This window comes from Rattus rattus, chromosome 3 (assembly GCF_011064425.1).
Source record: "Rattus rattus isolate New Zealand chromosome 3, Rrattus_CSIRO_v1, whole genome shotgun sequence".
NCBI classification, from domain to species: domain Eukaryota; kingdom Metazoa; phylum Chordata; class Mammalia; order Rodentia; family Muridae; genus Rattus; species Rattus rattus.
In genome coordinates this window covers 58,898,953-58,914,364 of record NC_046156.1, presented here as the reverse complement: position 1 = coordinate 58,914,364, position 15,412 = coordinate 58,898,953, and the positions used below count along the sequence as shown (strand labels likewise).

General features: G+C 48.6%; 2 protein-coding genes across 2 annotated transcripts in view; one reads left to right on the top strand and one right to left on the bottom strand.

Moving 5' to 3' along the window:
* The first annotated feature begins 533 nt into the window (after positions 1-533).
* Znf697 (zinc finger protein 697) lies at positions 534-6,734 on the top strand. Its single transcript, XM_032897644.1, is given in 3 exon segments — positions 534-779; positions 3,225-4,087; positions 4,090-6,734. Coding segments are annotated over 3 exon segments (1,701 nt in total). The 5' UTR covers positions 534-538; the 3' UTR covers positions 4,687-6,734.
* A 7,034-nt stretch (positions 6,735-13,768) lies between these two features.
* Positions 13,769-15,412, bottom strand: part of LOC116896476 (NADPH-dependent 3-keto-steroid reductase Hsd3b5-like) — a 358,044-nt gene continuing 356,400 nt past the window's right edge. Inside the window, exon 2 of the mRNA XM_032897641.1 lies at positions 13,769-14,580. Coding sequence (XP_032753532.1) covers positions 13,769-14,580 — 812 coding nt within the window. The remainder of the gene's footprint in view (positions 14,581-15,412) is intronic.

Sequence of the window (15,412 nt, the reverse complement as noted above, 5' to 3'; positions counted from 1 at the left end):
TAGAAGACACAAAGTTCAAGACCTATCTGGGCTACAGAGTGAGTTCAAGGTAACTTAGGAAGCCCTTGCTCCCACATAATAACTGAATAGCTGGAGATTTTACTCAGTAGTCCTTTCGGTCCTAGGTTCAATCCCCCTGCACTGTGGATTAAAGTAAAAATGAAACAGACAAACAAAAAGAGCAATGTTTATGTCAATGTTAAGTCATAAATGTATATTCAGACATTTTCTTCATAGACTGAACTGATCTAGTTTTGGTCCCATGGGTGGTGGCATGTGGTCGCAGGATGTGGCCATTGTTCCTCCCCTACCCAAATGCCCTACGTTACATTGTTGTTTATTTTACCCTCAGTGTGCCTGTGACAGGGAGTGAGTTGACTTGTTGCTGGAACTTGCAACTCTACATGTTTTATTGGATGGAGAAATCAATACCGCATGTAGTAAAAGCGTGAGTCCAGGTTGATAGAACTTTTCCTTCTCTGTGTTTTGTCTGAGCAGGGACTCTTGCTTACCTCCTTGCTTGCCCTTCTCTTGCTGGATGGAACAGGAAGATAATCAGGGGGTGTGTGAATACCAGTCTTCCGAAGACAGAGGCATGGGTTCTGACTTTGAGAACTCCGAGGACCAAGAAGGAGACCCAGAAGAAAGAGGAGTGGGCTCTAATCCACAGGACACAGAAGAGAGAGGCCACCTGGAGCAGGAGTTGGACTCCAACCCACAGGATGATGACCTAAGAGGGGACCCACCAGAGAGGGACATAGTGTCCACTGTCTGTTCAGGTGAGAAGACTGAGTATCCTCTGAGGTTGTGAATTCACATGTACATTGGATTCCACTGGCATATAACCAGGGCCAGTATCCTGGGGACCTAGGGGCGGGCTCTCTGGAGGCCTTTGAGAAGGATTCTCAACTGACTTGGCTTTCCTAATGTTGATGCCATGAGTATCCGTTCCTTTAATACCACCACTGAGGCCATGCTGGTAAGTACAAGTAAAGGGACACTCGTGTGTGCTGCTCCTTGCTACAGATCACTTGTAACAACATTACCGTGGAATCGCAGGCAATACTGGGCCCCATCTCACAGATGTTGGGGTAGTAACATGATGCCTTGGATTTAAGCAGTGACTTAGGAGCCTGGAGAGATGGCTCAGTGGTTAAGAGTGCATATTGCTCTTGCAGAAGACCTGGGTTCAGTTCAAAGCACCCATATCATTCCACTCATAACTACCTGAATGAGTTCCAGGGAATCCAATGTCTTCATCTCTGTAGGTACCTGTACTTGAAACACACAAATTCATATTCTTACATATACATACATACATACACACACATATACATACGTGTGTGTGTGTGTGTGTGTGTGTGTGTGTGTAATTTCAAGAGTGACTTAGCACAGTGCTGGGTGAAGTACATTGATACTTCTAGTTAAATCATCATTTTATTCTTTAGATACTCAAATTTAGTGGTTAAGTGACCTACCTGTGTTCATGAGGCTGATTACCCAAGTGCCCTAGTTCCTGGTTACCACCCTTGCTATTTCTGACCTGAAAGCAAATTCTGGGTCTCTGGTCACTTCCTTGTTTCTGCCCTTGGGTATTGGTTGCTTTGTCCTGTTCAGGATTCACAGCATGGACAGAAAGAGAGCTGAAATCCTGTCCGGCCAGGAGTGTGTGCTTACATTCCTTTCCCTATGACAGTCCCAGACTCCCTGCTCCTCTCCTCCTCCACAGTAAACAAAAGCCCTCTGCTTGAGGAGGAAGCAACCACAGCCTAACAGGTATATGTCTTCTGTCAGCTTCTAACTTGGTCTTACCTGTTCTGGCTGCTTGTCATCCCTTACCTATCAATCATCCCTCCGTCACTAATGCTGGGTTCAGTTTGCTCACAGGTGTGTGTAACCTACTACTGCGAACAGCAGTGAATGCTCTAACGCACAATTATAAATGTAATTAAAACCTAGGATTGTGTGTGCACGTGTGCATGTGTGCGTTGTTGTGTGTGTCAGAGATCATCCTTGGCCATTATTCCTTAGGAGTCATCTAACTTGAATTTTGAGATGGGGTCTCTTTGTCCTAGAGCTCACCGAGCTCGGCTAGGTTGGCAGACCAGCAAGCCCCAGGAAGAGCTGCCTCTCTGCCTCCCTAAGAATTACAAACACGAGCCACCCCACTTGGCTTTTTTCCCTCACATAATATTTTTATTGACTGTTTTGGAATGTCACATCATGTACCCATCACAGTCACTTCCTAGTTCTCCCATGTTTGTTCCCCTACCCTTGTGACCTCTCCTCCTCAGCGAACAAAAGATGGAGAAAAGAAGAGGGGCCCCATTTTGTAAGTTCTGGGCATCAAAATTTGGTTCTCATGCATGTACATTAGTGTAGCCCAGTGATTCTCAACCTGTGGGTCTCGACCCCCGGGGGTTGCCTGAGACCATCAGAAAACCATCGGATATGTACATGATACTTCACGACAGTAGCAAAATTGCAGTTATGAAGTAGCAAGGGAAATAATTTTATGGTTGGAGGTCATGACAACATGAGGAACTGTATTAAAGGGTCACAGCATCTGGAAGGAGAACCAGTGCTTTAGGGACGAGCTCTCCTGATTCTTTCCTTAAGACTTGACTGCTTCAGAAGCACAAACTTTGTAGATGATAACAGTGTTGCAATGTCAAAGGTTGGACATGCTCTCAAGCTGTTCCCAGATTGACCAAATGGTCTTTGTTTTTGTTTTAGAATCTGTCTGGGACCTTATGAATCTACTGCTCTGTGTTTTGAGGCTCTAGCTTTAAAAGTATGGGAGGGAGGGGGGAGGGGGGAGGGGGGGAGGAGAGAGGAGAGAGGGAGAGGGAGAGAGGAGGGGAGAGAGGGAGAGGGAGGAGAGAGAGAGAGAGAGAGAGAATATCCCCCGCCCCATTTTCCTACACATTTCCATCTGGTACAAACCGGCCATTTTCAGGCTTCAGGCGATTCAGCTGAGCGGAGCCTGGGCTGTCTAGTAGGCGGGGTCTGCCAGAAGAGTTGGCCATGGGGCAGAGTACGCTGGTCCTTTAGTCTTACCGAGAAAACTAGTGGGGAAGAGGCTGGAGTAAAAGGTAGGGTAAGGAAGCTGGGGGAAGGGCATTACTGCTTTGGCTCACACACCTTGTAGGGCTGGTTGTTCCCTTAGCATTACCTTTGCACGTCAGGTCTAGTTGACCCCCTTGCCAACTTGTCTGTTGCAGAGGGGCTGCTGAGTGAGGAAGAAGGGGCTATCCTCCGTGAAGAAGAGGACGACCAGCCTGGTGTGGCTGACATGGCGCTGTTCCCAGGACTGTCAGAATCTGACAGCATAACCCGGAGTCCCCAGGGAGAGGAAGAGGAGGAGGAAGAGGAAGAGGAGGAAAGCGCTGGGGAGAACCGCTTGATAGAGGAGGAAGAGCCATTGCCTACTCCGGTGCTTCCTTGGAGGCGTCACCTCTCCCTGGGCGGTCGACACCGGGGTGACAAGCCTGCTCATCGCCGCTTCCACCGGCTCCATCACCCCATGGCCGTGGACCTCGGGGAACTCGACAGCCTCATGGCCAGCATCATGGACGCGCCCACCATCTGCCCGGACTGCGGGGAGAGCTTTAGCCCAGGCGCCGCATTCCTACAGCACCAGCGCATCCACCGCCTGGCGGAGGCCGCGGCCATGGCCAGCCTGGAGCCCTTCGGTTTGGCTGGGGAGTGCGGAGGAGTGGTGGGGATGATGGGCGTGGGCATGGGCGTGTCCGGCGGCTTCGGGGCGGGGCCGACGTTGGCCCGGCCCCCTCGCGAGAAGCCCTTCCGCTGCGGCGAGTGCGGCAAAGGCTTCAGCCGCAACACTTACCTGACCAACCACCTGCGGCTGCACACGGGCGAGCGGCCCAACTTGTGCGCCGACTGCGGCAAGAGCTTCAGCTGGCGCGCCGACCTGCTCAAGCACCGGCGCCTGCACACGGGCGAGAAGCCCTACCCGTGCCCGGAGTGCGGCGAAGCCTTCAGCCTCAGTTCCCACTTGCTCAGCCACCGGCGCGCGCACGCGGCGGCAGGCGGCGCGGGCTCGGCAGGCTCGGCGGCGGCGGCGGCGCGGCGCTGCGGCCCTTCGCGTGCGGGGAGTGCGGCAAGGGTTTCGTGCACCGCTCGCACCTAGCCAACCACCAGCGCATCCACACCGGCGAGAAGCCGCACGGCTGCGGCGAGTGCGGCAAGCGCTTCAGCTGGCGCTCGGACCTGGTGAAGCACCAACGCGTGCACACGGGTGAGAAGCCCTACATGTGCTCCGAGTGCGGCGAGACCTTCAGCGTGAGCTCGCACCTTTTCACGCACAAGCGCACGCACTCGGGCGAGCGGCCCTACGTGTGCCGGGAGTGTGGCAAGGGCTTCGGCCGCAACTCGCACCTGGTTAACCACTTGCGCGTGCACACCGGGGAGAAGCCCTTCGGCTGCGGCCAGTGCGAGAAGCGCTTCAGCGACTTCTCCACGCTCACGCAGCACCAGCGCACGCACACGGGCGAGAAGCCCTACACGTGCCTCGAGTGCGGCAAGAGCTTCATCCAGAGCTCCCACCTCATCCGCCACCGGCGCATCCACACCGGCAACAAGCCTCACAAGTGCACGGGCTGCGGCAAGGGCTTCCGCTACAAGACGCACCTTGCGCAGCACCAGAAGTTGCACTTATGCTAGGGCGGGCATCTGAACCTGGTGGCAGTAGGAGTCATCTGACTACTGATCTGTAGATGTCGGGGAAGGGGCGGGAAGGACAGCCTGAGAGTATCTGGGGGAGCCTTTTGGTGTTTGGGGGCCCCCAAGGGAACGGTTAATAAGAGTTGTTATTTCGAGGTGCCTACCTCCACCATCGAAGTGACTCTTAGAGGTTCTTGACTTGATAGCTTACTTAAATACACACTGCAAGGAGTGAAGAGCTTGGGTGAGCAGACGCTTGGAGGACCCCGAGGAAAGGCACTTGGGACTGTAGAGAGGGTTGGGCTGCCGTGCTTGTGAGAACCGGGATAGGTAATTTGATTAGAGTTACAGGGGTACAATAAGACGCAGGTAGAAATAAGGCTGTCACACTTTCGGGGAGTGGTAAGCCTGCGTTTGTCCTGAAACCTCTCACATCAGCTCTAGTACGACCCTTTTCATCTCTATAGAAAAGGTTCCCTTTCTATGAGCCTCAGCTGCTATTTTGAGACACCCAGGGGAAACTGAACAGAAAAACTACACAATTACTTCACAGGGCAAACATTGAGTTTAGAAATTGACATAAATTGGTCCTCAGATCTCTTAGGAACCCCTACACCTGTTTCTTCGCTAATTCCTGAAACTACTCAAGCTTCGTGTAGGGTCCCGAGTGCCTAGGGATGGCCCCAAGGGCAATGTAAGTCAGGACCTGCCTGCCAGGTCTCAGTTCAACTTGGAGAGTAAGATTCAGGAGAACAGTAGACTGTCAATGTCTGCCTCAGAAACCTGTTCACAAAAGCCAACCAGCTAGCTCAGTTTTGCTGGCTTTGTGTAGAGCAGGAAAGCCCAGTTCACAGGATGGGATGCCTTCATTTGCATGTGTGTGCCCTGACCCTACAAACCCCAACTTATCCACAAATTAACGAGGGATGTGATCCAAACAAGATCCCCCCGCCCCCCAATGTACCAGACACTATGTACATGTGGAATGTACAGTTAGGGAGAGGTGGAAACACAAAATTGCCAAATAGCACAAACAGTGAATGTTTTCTAGTTATCTGAGATGCCAAAACAGCACTTTTGTATTTAACGGAGTGCTTTATGCTTTTTAATGATTGTTAGTGTTTCTCACATGCGTGTGAGATAAATCAGTATTGCAAACTGTGATTTGGGAAAAGTCTGGGGTAGGAGTGTGGCAAGCCTTTCAAAGAAAGGCTGAGGACCATGAATGGTGGAGCCTGACCTTTTGTGTTCTCAAGCTCGGTTGCTAGGATAGCTTACGTACTCTGATTTATGTAATAAAGCAAGAAGACTGAGCATTCTTACACTTGATGGAAAAATTAAAGCCTAGAAGGACCAAAGATGTCCTTATTGACAAAGCTGGCCTTTGTCACCTGATTCCAGTGTTCTCACTGTGCTCTATTCCAAGTAGGGAACTGTAGTCAAATGACTTGTATAGATTTGGGTTACCTACTCCGAAAATCTCTCCCCTAGATTAGCCTTTAGAAGTTAGTGTCGTGGCAGGCAGTAACGTTTTCCTCACTAACATTTATTACCCTAGATTGTTCATAGGAATCTTGAACTGTCGGATACAGGTGAAGGTGGGGTGGGGAAACTATACAATTGTTTTTACACTTCTAGCCAAGTTTCTGTGAATGCTAGCGATTTATACTTGATGATTTGTATCTTAGTGATGAGCTTCTCTGGGGACTCTAGGGAAGCATTTTTGTTTTTTATTTTTTAATTTTTTTTTTCATTTTAGAACACTAAAAATCTGGAGAACATCTGGGCTTTTGTATATTACCTGCTGATTTTGTCCACATAATCTGTGTCCTGTTGTTCACAGTTGGAAATAGGGGTAGTTTTGAAAAGCACTAATTCCCTTCCAGTTTTCCTGAGTGAAGATTTACACATGCAGACTCTGTGCCCCTTATTTATTCTGACGCTTGCCCTCTGAATGCCCAGTGTATGAGACCTACTTAAAACAGCACAGCCAATTTGTAGGCAATCTTAATATTCTCTCATCCCTCCCTCCCCCACCCCCCAAGGTTTCTTTACATAACCCCTGGCTGTCCAGGAACTCACTATTGTAGACCAGGCTGGCCTTGGACTCAGAGCTCCGCCTGCCTCTGCCTCTGGAGTGCTGGGATTACAGGGAACCCCACCACGACCCCACCACAACCAGCTTTTTTTTTAATATATATATATATTAAATGCACATCTACCTCCTCCCTATTTCAAGTTCTCTCAAGTATGTGCCAATGAAATCTAATTCGACTTTTAATTCTTCATATATTTCTTAGCCACTTGATCGGCTCTTTGTTTTGTTTTGGCCTTTTGTCACCATTATTACAGACGGTATAGCCATTATCAAACGTTTTACAGAACAGCAGCTTTAGGGATTGGGTTTGGTGGGTTGTGGATAGCCAAGCTGGCATGAAGTGATGGCCGTAGAAACCCATGGACTTCTCTCTCTCTCTCTCTTGTTCTTTCTATTGCCGGGCATGAGAGAATCAGCTACTGTGTTATTCCTTGTCTGAGCCAAACCCCTCAGCAGAAGAAACTGTCCAGCCACCAACGTGTGCTCGAACGGTGTATTTAAAATGTGATTCCATTTCTCTTCTTCAGGGAATATGCCTGCATTACATGAAATTCCATGCGCCCAGGTGGCTATTCCTTGTCTTCTGTCTTAGAAGAATAGCGTTTCTTCAGGATACGCTTGTGACTGTGGTTCATGCTCAAAAGGTTAAAGATTCCTTGATCCAGCGGATTGCTGGGTTGGAGGTCTATGTACTATTTATTTCCTGGGGAACTTGGTCAAAAGCCGGCTTCATTTGCTGTCTTTAGTAAGTGAAACTTAAAGATGTTTATGAGCTTAAATGACTTAGTTCTGAGACAGAAGGAGGTGGGTAGTTCGTCCTTTGAGCCACTCGGTCTCTTTTACAGTCTAGAGACTGTACATATATGTGAAAAGTAAATGGAAAATTATAAAAAAAACCACGATGTTCATAGACAATCTGCACTGTTCCTGAAGTTTGTGCCCACTTCCCATTTTAGAGTGATTTTTACATCTCTTCGTTAAAGTAGTGGTTTAATGATCCCAAGAGTTCCAGAGTCTGTGAGTGTGCTCGTGTGTGTGAGAACTCTGTTTTCAGGTTGTTTTATTTAAGGATGGTTCCTTGGACAGCATCCTGGTGTTCAGCAACCAATATGGGCTATTCGTCATTAAATTCCTACCTGCCTTTTATCATATCATCAGCCTCAGCCTTCTTTTTGATGTGTCATACATTTGACTCTCTGTAAGTAGAATTTTACTAGGATGCAGCTTTCACCCACACTGTCCACACAAACTCTCTGCAGAGACGTTTGTGCAAAGCTGAAAAATTGTGACAGAAATCAAAGGGCCATAACCCTAAAATATTTACTCTCATGCTTTTAAAAGCACAGTCTAGTGGGGGTTGGGGGCTGGGGGGGGGATGCTACAAGAGGCTGCTATGGTTGAATACTAGGCTGGGACTAGCCTGGTCTATGTAATAAGACACAGATTCAAAATCACAGATTCTCTTTATCTGCATATGTACGTATGCACACATGTGTGTCCTAGTTTGCTGTCTATGGTTGTGATAAAAAAACACCATGACTAAATACAGCTTGGGGAGGAAAGGGTTTATGTGACTTCCTTGTTTTAACCATAGCCCACAGAGAAAGGAAATCAGGGCGAGAACCTAGAGTAGGAACTGACACAGAGGCTGACCATGGAGGAATGTTGCTTACGGGCTTGTCTCTGTGGCTTTCTAACTCAGGACCACCTGCCCTCGGAGGGCACCAACCACAGTGAGCTGGTCTCTCCCCCATCAACTGTTAATCAGAAAAATGCCTCACAGACTTGCCCACTGGCCAACCTACAGGCATTTCCTCAAAGTTCCCTCTTCTGAGGTGTCCAATAGGAAAAACAAAAACAACAAAAACTAACCGGCACAATCGATCTCTTGTCCTTGATACACAAATGTGTTTAAAACAGCATTTTCCCTCTCGTTTGTCTTTAAGTGTGTGTTAACGCCACAATATACACCCGTATAATTTTAAAGGCATTAAGAAATTGAAACACTTTGAAAATTTCCAGCTCCTTAAAATCTCCAAAGCCTCTCAACGGTGTACACTCTTTTTCTAAGTGGGAAAGCCCAGGGCAAGCTTTCAGTTAGATCAAGGCAAACTCAAAACCACCTTGGACGCCTGGGGCTCACTCATGATCTGATCTCCCAAGGGCTTTAGCTCACACATACGTGCATGTCCGCTGAAGTTGACTCCTGCACTGGAACGTTAGGTAAATCCCAGATCACCCTGGAACTGGTCCATGGCTGAGGTGTAAGTAGTTTGCACACTCTTAGCAGTGACTTGGTGCAGCACAGCGAGCCGTACCTTTGGACAACTGGCAATGTTTTCACACTCAGCCCTGAGCTCCATCCCCAAATGATGGTGGGAGGGGCTTGAAGGAAGGTCCAAGAAGAAATAGTTACTGAGAAGGGAAGAGACTGTAATATGTACTCCCGAATCTCCCGACAAAATTTCCTTCGCCTCAGTTCCCAATAGTGTGTATTAATGATGGCTGATGACACCAGCAGGCACTCACCAGCTAGACTAAACTTTTGCTGAAATGTCTTAGCGGATCTGGTCCTAGTCATATGAAATCAGCTCAGTTCCCAGGGAAGAGATCTTCAAGGCAGAAATGGAATTAGGAGAATTTATCGCCTTATCTTTTTACATTCACAGTCACCTTGTTCGGACAACCCTACTTAGCAGGGCCATGGGAAACTAAAGAGGAAACAAGAGAGCTGTGTTTGTCACCAAGCCTGACTCAGCTTGGAGCATTACCCAGAGCAGCTGCTGCTCCCACAAGCAGCTCGAGAAAATGAAATCAATCCCAGAGCTTTAGCATAGGTGAGCCTAGTAAAGGATGACCTTGAATGACCTTGACTTTCTTATCCTTCTGGCCTCTAGCTCCTGCTGGGGTTAGAGCAATTGTATTTTCTCACTGTGGTAGTAGAATCACATATGGTTGTAGGCAGTGCTAGCCCTCAAGCCCAGGGCTTCACATAGGCTAGGCTAGCACGGTACCAACTGAGCCTCTCAGTGGAGGGCAGCAGGACCGGCTAGATAATGGTGGCTATACTTGTAATCCCAGCACTCAGGAGGTTCGTACAGGAGGTTCATGAATTTGAGGCCAGCCTCAATAACAGTTTGGAGACTGAAAAACAAACCCAGAAAATTGGTGTGTTGCTTCCTGGGATCAGGTAGGAGTTGCTCAGTGCTGACTGGGCAGCCTCTGCATAGTCTAGGCCTACTTTGCACTCGAATGGGATTCTCAAGTTTGATGAGTGGAGGCTAGGCATGCTTTTAGCCATGAAGAGGTTTTTGTGACTTCATTATCTAAATCTGGATATCAGTTTATCCAGGGGTGAGCCGGGTGGATTTTTGCCAGCTCGTAGCAGGTGTCTCGAGCAAGACTTACTTGACGTTGTTAAGAATCTGTTTGACAGGGCTGAAGAGATGGCTCAGCGGTTAAGATCTCTGCTCTTCCAAAGATCCTGAGTTCGCTTCCTAGCAACCACATGTTGGCTCACAACCATCTGTAACAGGATCTGATGCCCTCTTCTGGTGTGTCTGAAGACAGCAGCAGTGTACTCATATACATTAAATAAATAAATCTAAAAGAAAAGAAAAAGGAATCTGTTTGACAAGCAGATCACCATTATTGGCTTTCCCTTCTAGTAACTGTCAGGGCTTTGGTCCCACCTGGGAAACCCCAGAGCTCAATGTTGGAGTGATAGGACACCCTGCTGACCTGAACAGTCAGTGCGGCCACTGAAGAGGCTGCATATGTGATGGTGGAGTGGCTCTCCTTGCCCTTCATAGTCTGTGGAAGAGTATGATGACCCTTTACAAATATGTATGCCCATGGGGCTGGAGAAGAAGTGGGAAACTATATTCTCATGTCGCATCATCTTCATGCAACACACCAATCTACAGACTCAAGACTGCTACCAGAATCCCTGAGCTGCAGAAGTTTGGAAGAGGCAGAATGGGTAAACCATCTTTTGGTCACGGAGTGCCATGGAGGCCTTCAGGAATTAGCTGAGGGGCTGGCAAAGTCAGCGTTCTAGGTGGGATCAGAATTCACTGTGGAGAGTCTCACCAGACAGCTTCTGAAGCATTTCCCAGCATGCTGTTCATCCCAGTCCAGTGTCCCTTGCTTCTTTCCTCCCCCACGACCTTACTCTGGGATAGAGTTAAGGAAAAGCTACTATGGGTTGCCAGTGCAGGCGTCCGGGGGTGGTTCCCTCCCAGAACCCACAGACCAGGAGGCTGACAGGCAAGTTAGTAACCACACTCACTGTCCAGAGACAGGTGCCTGGCAGAGAGAAGCTCCGGCCTCACGTGGTGCCTGAAGACTCCCTGTGGGAAAGGGAACTCAAGCAGAGGGGTTGACATGGGGGCTGTTGCATGGAGACATGGGACGAGTTCAGACAGTGGCAGTTCTGGTGGAGGACTGGTGTGTCTGGAGCATGTTTCAATGTTGGTAACAACAAACACACAAACAAACAAGGCAGATAATGTAAAGTAATTCCTCAGCTTCTGGCTGCGTTCCATCCCCAAATCTTTGTGTTCCTAGATCTGGACTCACTATCTATGCTCCCCCTTTCTCATCTGCAGCCATGCTGGCCTTTAACAGATGGGTGCAGAAATTGGGATCCAGCCCAATTCTTCTGCCCATGGCTTGGGTAGGCTTAGGCCAGTTCCTTCATCTCAGAATCTGCAGTGTCCTCATTGGTAAATAGGGACTGGCTGGGAAAGGTGATCACAGTCAGCACTGGTGGCACATATTGATCACTAAATGTAAAGTTAGGTCTGGGGCCTGTATAGACAGACCCTTAAGCAAGCACTGGACCCTGCGCACTGAGCCTGTGCCCACGAGAGTGTTCTCCTAATGATTGCATAGTGATTTCCAGACTCTGGCCAGTAAGGACGAAGTGCTGTAGAGACTTCCAAGGATTCTTCTGAGTTCATGGTCAGTGTCCATGACAGAATACCTACAGGCCAGAGGCACGCAGGTTTCTCCTGCAGGCCCCAGCAACCACGGTGCCTGGGCTGAGTTCACTGTTGCAGGTCTCTGTAGTAACAGGTGAGGAGCCACTATGCTTGTCCCTGAGAGGGGGCTTTAAGGCTGCAGAGCAGGTTCATGGCAATCTACAGTAGCCCAGAGTCCCCAGCCTTTGGAGACAGTGAGCATTCTCTTTGTAGTCAGTCCCAACCCCTTTCCCCCCACTCTTCAGGCCTCAGAAAATTGTATTCCAGGCCCACTACATTTATGTGAGATCTTGGCTGTTAAAAACAGAAGGGACTTTCGGGCTGGTAGTGTACATCTTTAATCCCGGCACTTGGGAGGCAGAGACTGATGGAGCTTTCTGAGCTCAAGGCCAGCCTGGTCTACATAGCAAGTTCCAGGGTAGCCAGGACAATATAGAGACCCTGACTGGGAGAGACTGGGGCAGGGAGGGGGGACTTCTCATTCTCTCCAGAGCTCGTCCATACTATGCAAAGTACGGCCATCCCTGAAGTCAGTTCCGTTATCTGCAAGCATAGGTACATCACACTTACACCTGTGAGTAAGCGCTTCCCTTATCCTATGACCTCAGACTGCAGAATCCAGGGGAAAGAAAAAGAGGTTTTCCTTGAACGGGGCTGCTGCCATTCTTTCTGGGCCTTTACTGCCCCCTTGTGATAGTTTGCATGTACTGTGTGGCTCTTGTTTGAGCTCTGCCAACCTCTGTGTCCAGGTTGTCCACAGCATTCTAAGGCCTTATCCAGCCAGATACACAAACCAGTTCATTCTCCTTTCTCTCCACGCACCCTTGCTAGAGCTTGAGAGGCTGCTTTCCTCTGAGAAACTGGCCCAGTGGATCAATGAGGGATTTGAGTAGGCTAAAAATCAAGATGTAAGATTTTTCTTGTTCCCCACCAGTCCCGTTTCCTTCTGCGCTTGTGGAAGGTGTTCCGATTCCCTAGGGCAGATAGGCACCCACGCTGTGCAAGGTGCCTGGGGATGTATGTGCTGCAGCTGTCAGCAGCCCACAGCCTGGATGTCCAGGGATGAGCTCCACTTGAGCCATCGTTGGGGATTCCTGAGGATTCCCCTTCCCTTTACAGACTGCATGCTGGAGCTGTAACCTCACTGACTGCCCAACACAAAGAATTTACAGATGGAGGAGTCAAAACACAAATGTGTAACAAACTGTGGCTAGAAATCTCCCTTGGAATTTAGTTTTATTCCCAGAACCAGACAACTCTTCCTTTTTATACCATAGAACATTGTCCAATAAGCGAAAATAAGGTTTCTTGGTATGACAGGGGCAAAGAAAGGCAGATTCTTTCCAGATGGTCTCTTGGTAAATGAGAAACAAAGTGAATTTCCTACTCTGTTCACACCCTAGGTGAAATGGTGATGTTCTCTCTCTCTCTCTCTCTCTCTCTCTCTCTCTCTCTCTCTCTCTCTCTCTCTCTCTCTCTCTCTCTCCCTCCCTCCCTCCCTCCACCCCCTTTTCTCCCTTCCTCCCTCCCTCTCTCACTCTTGCTCTCACTCTCACTCTTGCTCTCTTGCTATTGTAGTGATCAGGAAAGTACTCTTAGGTTTGGTTTGCTATAAAGAACTTCAGCATTGTTTTGCCTCCTGACTCTAGTGTGGGAGCTCAAGCCCCACCTACAAACATTACTTCCTATAAACATTACTTAATATGGGGTAAGTAAGAAAGAAGAAGTTTTGATGCCGGCTGAGATCCTACTTCTGTTTGTGATACCACATGGCAGGTGAATGAACACCCAGGTGTCACAAGAGGCAGGCAGTTTATTCCTTCTACATGATGTCCCCTGCACATTGTTCAGGTGACTGGGCCAGTGACTCTTAAGGTTTCTGGTGACCTGAAGACCAGTTGGAGAGTGTATAAAATAAAACTGTAAGAGTTGGGTTATTTCTGAGTTCCTGGCTGGAGGACCAGGTAACACCCAGGGCCATGTCCCTGCCCTCTTCCCATCATTGAGACGTTGTGTCCAGTGTCTCCTTGTGCTGCTCCACTAGTGTCCCGATCCACTCCGAGATTTTTTGCTTGGCTTCCTCCCAGCTGAAAAGTGGCTCATAGCCCAGTTCTCTCTGAGCTTTCTTGTAGGAAACGGTAAACACGCTATTTAAGATCGTGACCATGAAGCGGTTAAAGGGTGGCCTATTGTTGTAGATTGGACGCAGCAAGAAGCTCACAGTTTCCAGCAGGAAGGCAAGCCAGTAGAGTAGGGGTAGAGGAAGGCTCCAACTGGAATCAAGGCGGAAGCCCCATTCTTTGCTCAGGGTATAATTTAAATCATCATAGCTTTGGTGAGGGGTGTCATCTGAGATGTAGTAGAACTGTCCTTGGATGCTTTGTGACTTCTCGGGGTCTCGAAGGCCCCTGGCAGCCAGAATGTGTGCCCAGGCTGCATTACTCACATACACTGGGTTGACTATGGAGAATGTGGCATGTCTCTTAATTATGCTGTTGTTCTTGAGTGCTCTATTTACCACGGTTGAAATGACTTGACTTTCTTCCCCATAGATGAATGGGAGTCTTAAGGCACACGTATGCAAAGTGCCACCATTTTTCAGGAAGCTCCCATTGGCTGCCAGCACTGCCTTCTCGGCCATCCTTTTGCTGTATGGGTATGGATCAGGCCATGTGCTTTCACGATGCTCTTCCTCACGGTCGTTCAGGATGGTCTCCTTGTAGGAGTTTGGTCCAGCCACAGTTGTTGAGCTGCTATAGATGAAGGCTGGCACGCTGGCTTCCACACAAGTGTCCAACAGGAGCTGAGTACCTGCTCATAGGAAGCTCACTATCAGTGCTAGCTAGGAAATAGGACAAAGGGCCCACTGTGGCCATGGGGTCGGAATCATCTCCACCCCAACTCCAGTGGAAGAACGACTGCAGACCTAATGTCTCCTCACCTGATCTTGACTCAACGTACCATTCTGTAGCCAGAATAACCCCAAAATTAATAGAGGTGACACGTAGATTCTGGAATTGAGGGATTTCCAGATTTATAAATTGAGGTTTCTTAATTTATATAGTGTCTCTCTCTCTCTCTCTCTCTCTCTCTCTCTCTCTCTCTCTCTCTCTCTCTCTCTCTCTCTCTCTCCCTGTTGGTCTGTCCATGTTAGCTAAGGCCCTGACCCCTGAGACACTGTCCTAATTAGCTTTCTCCTGCTGTGATGAACACCGTGATCAAAGCGACTTGGAGGAGGGAAGGGTTTCTAGGGCTTATTTATCTAAATCACAGTTCGTCACAGAGGAAAGTCATTGCAGTAACCAAAGGCAGAAGCCACGTCCCGTGACACTCATTCCCTTGGCCGCTCACCTTGCTTACATATATAACCCAGGTCCTCCTGCTCAGCCTTGACACAGCCCAGTGGGTGCTGTCATATCCATTCCAGTCCTCTCATATCCATCATTAATCAAGAAAATAACGGACATAAACACCTGCATGCCTATCTGATGGAAGCAAGTCCTCAGTTGAGGGTCCTTCTTTCTAGGTGACCACCATGTGTCAAGCTGACACAAACCAGCCAGCATTTTCACTTTGAAAAGTGTGTCCCTAGATTTTTTTTGAAAAAGCGTTCCTTTATGTGCTCTAAAAACTGACATCAATA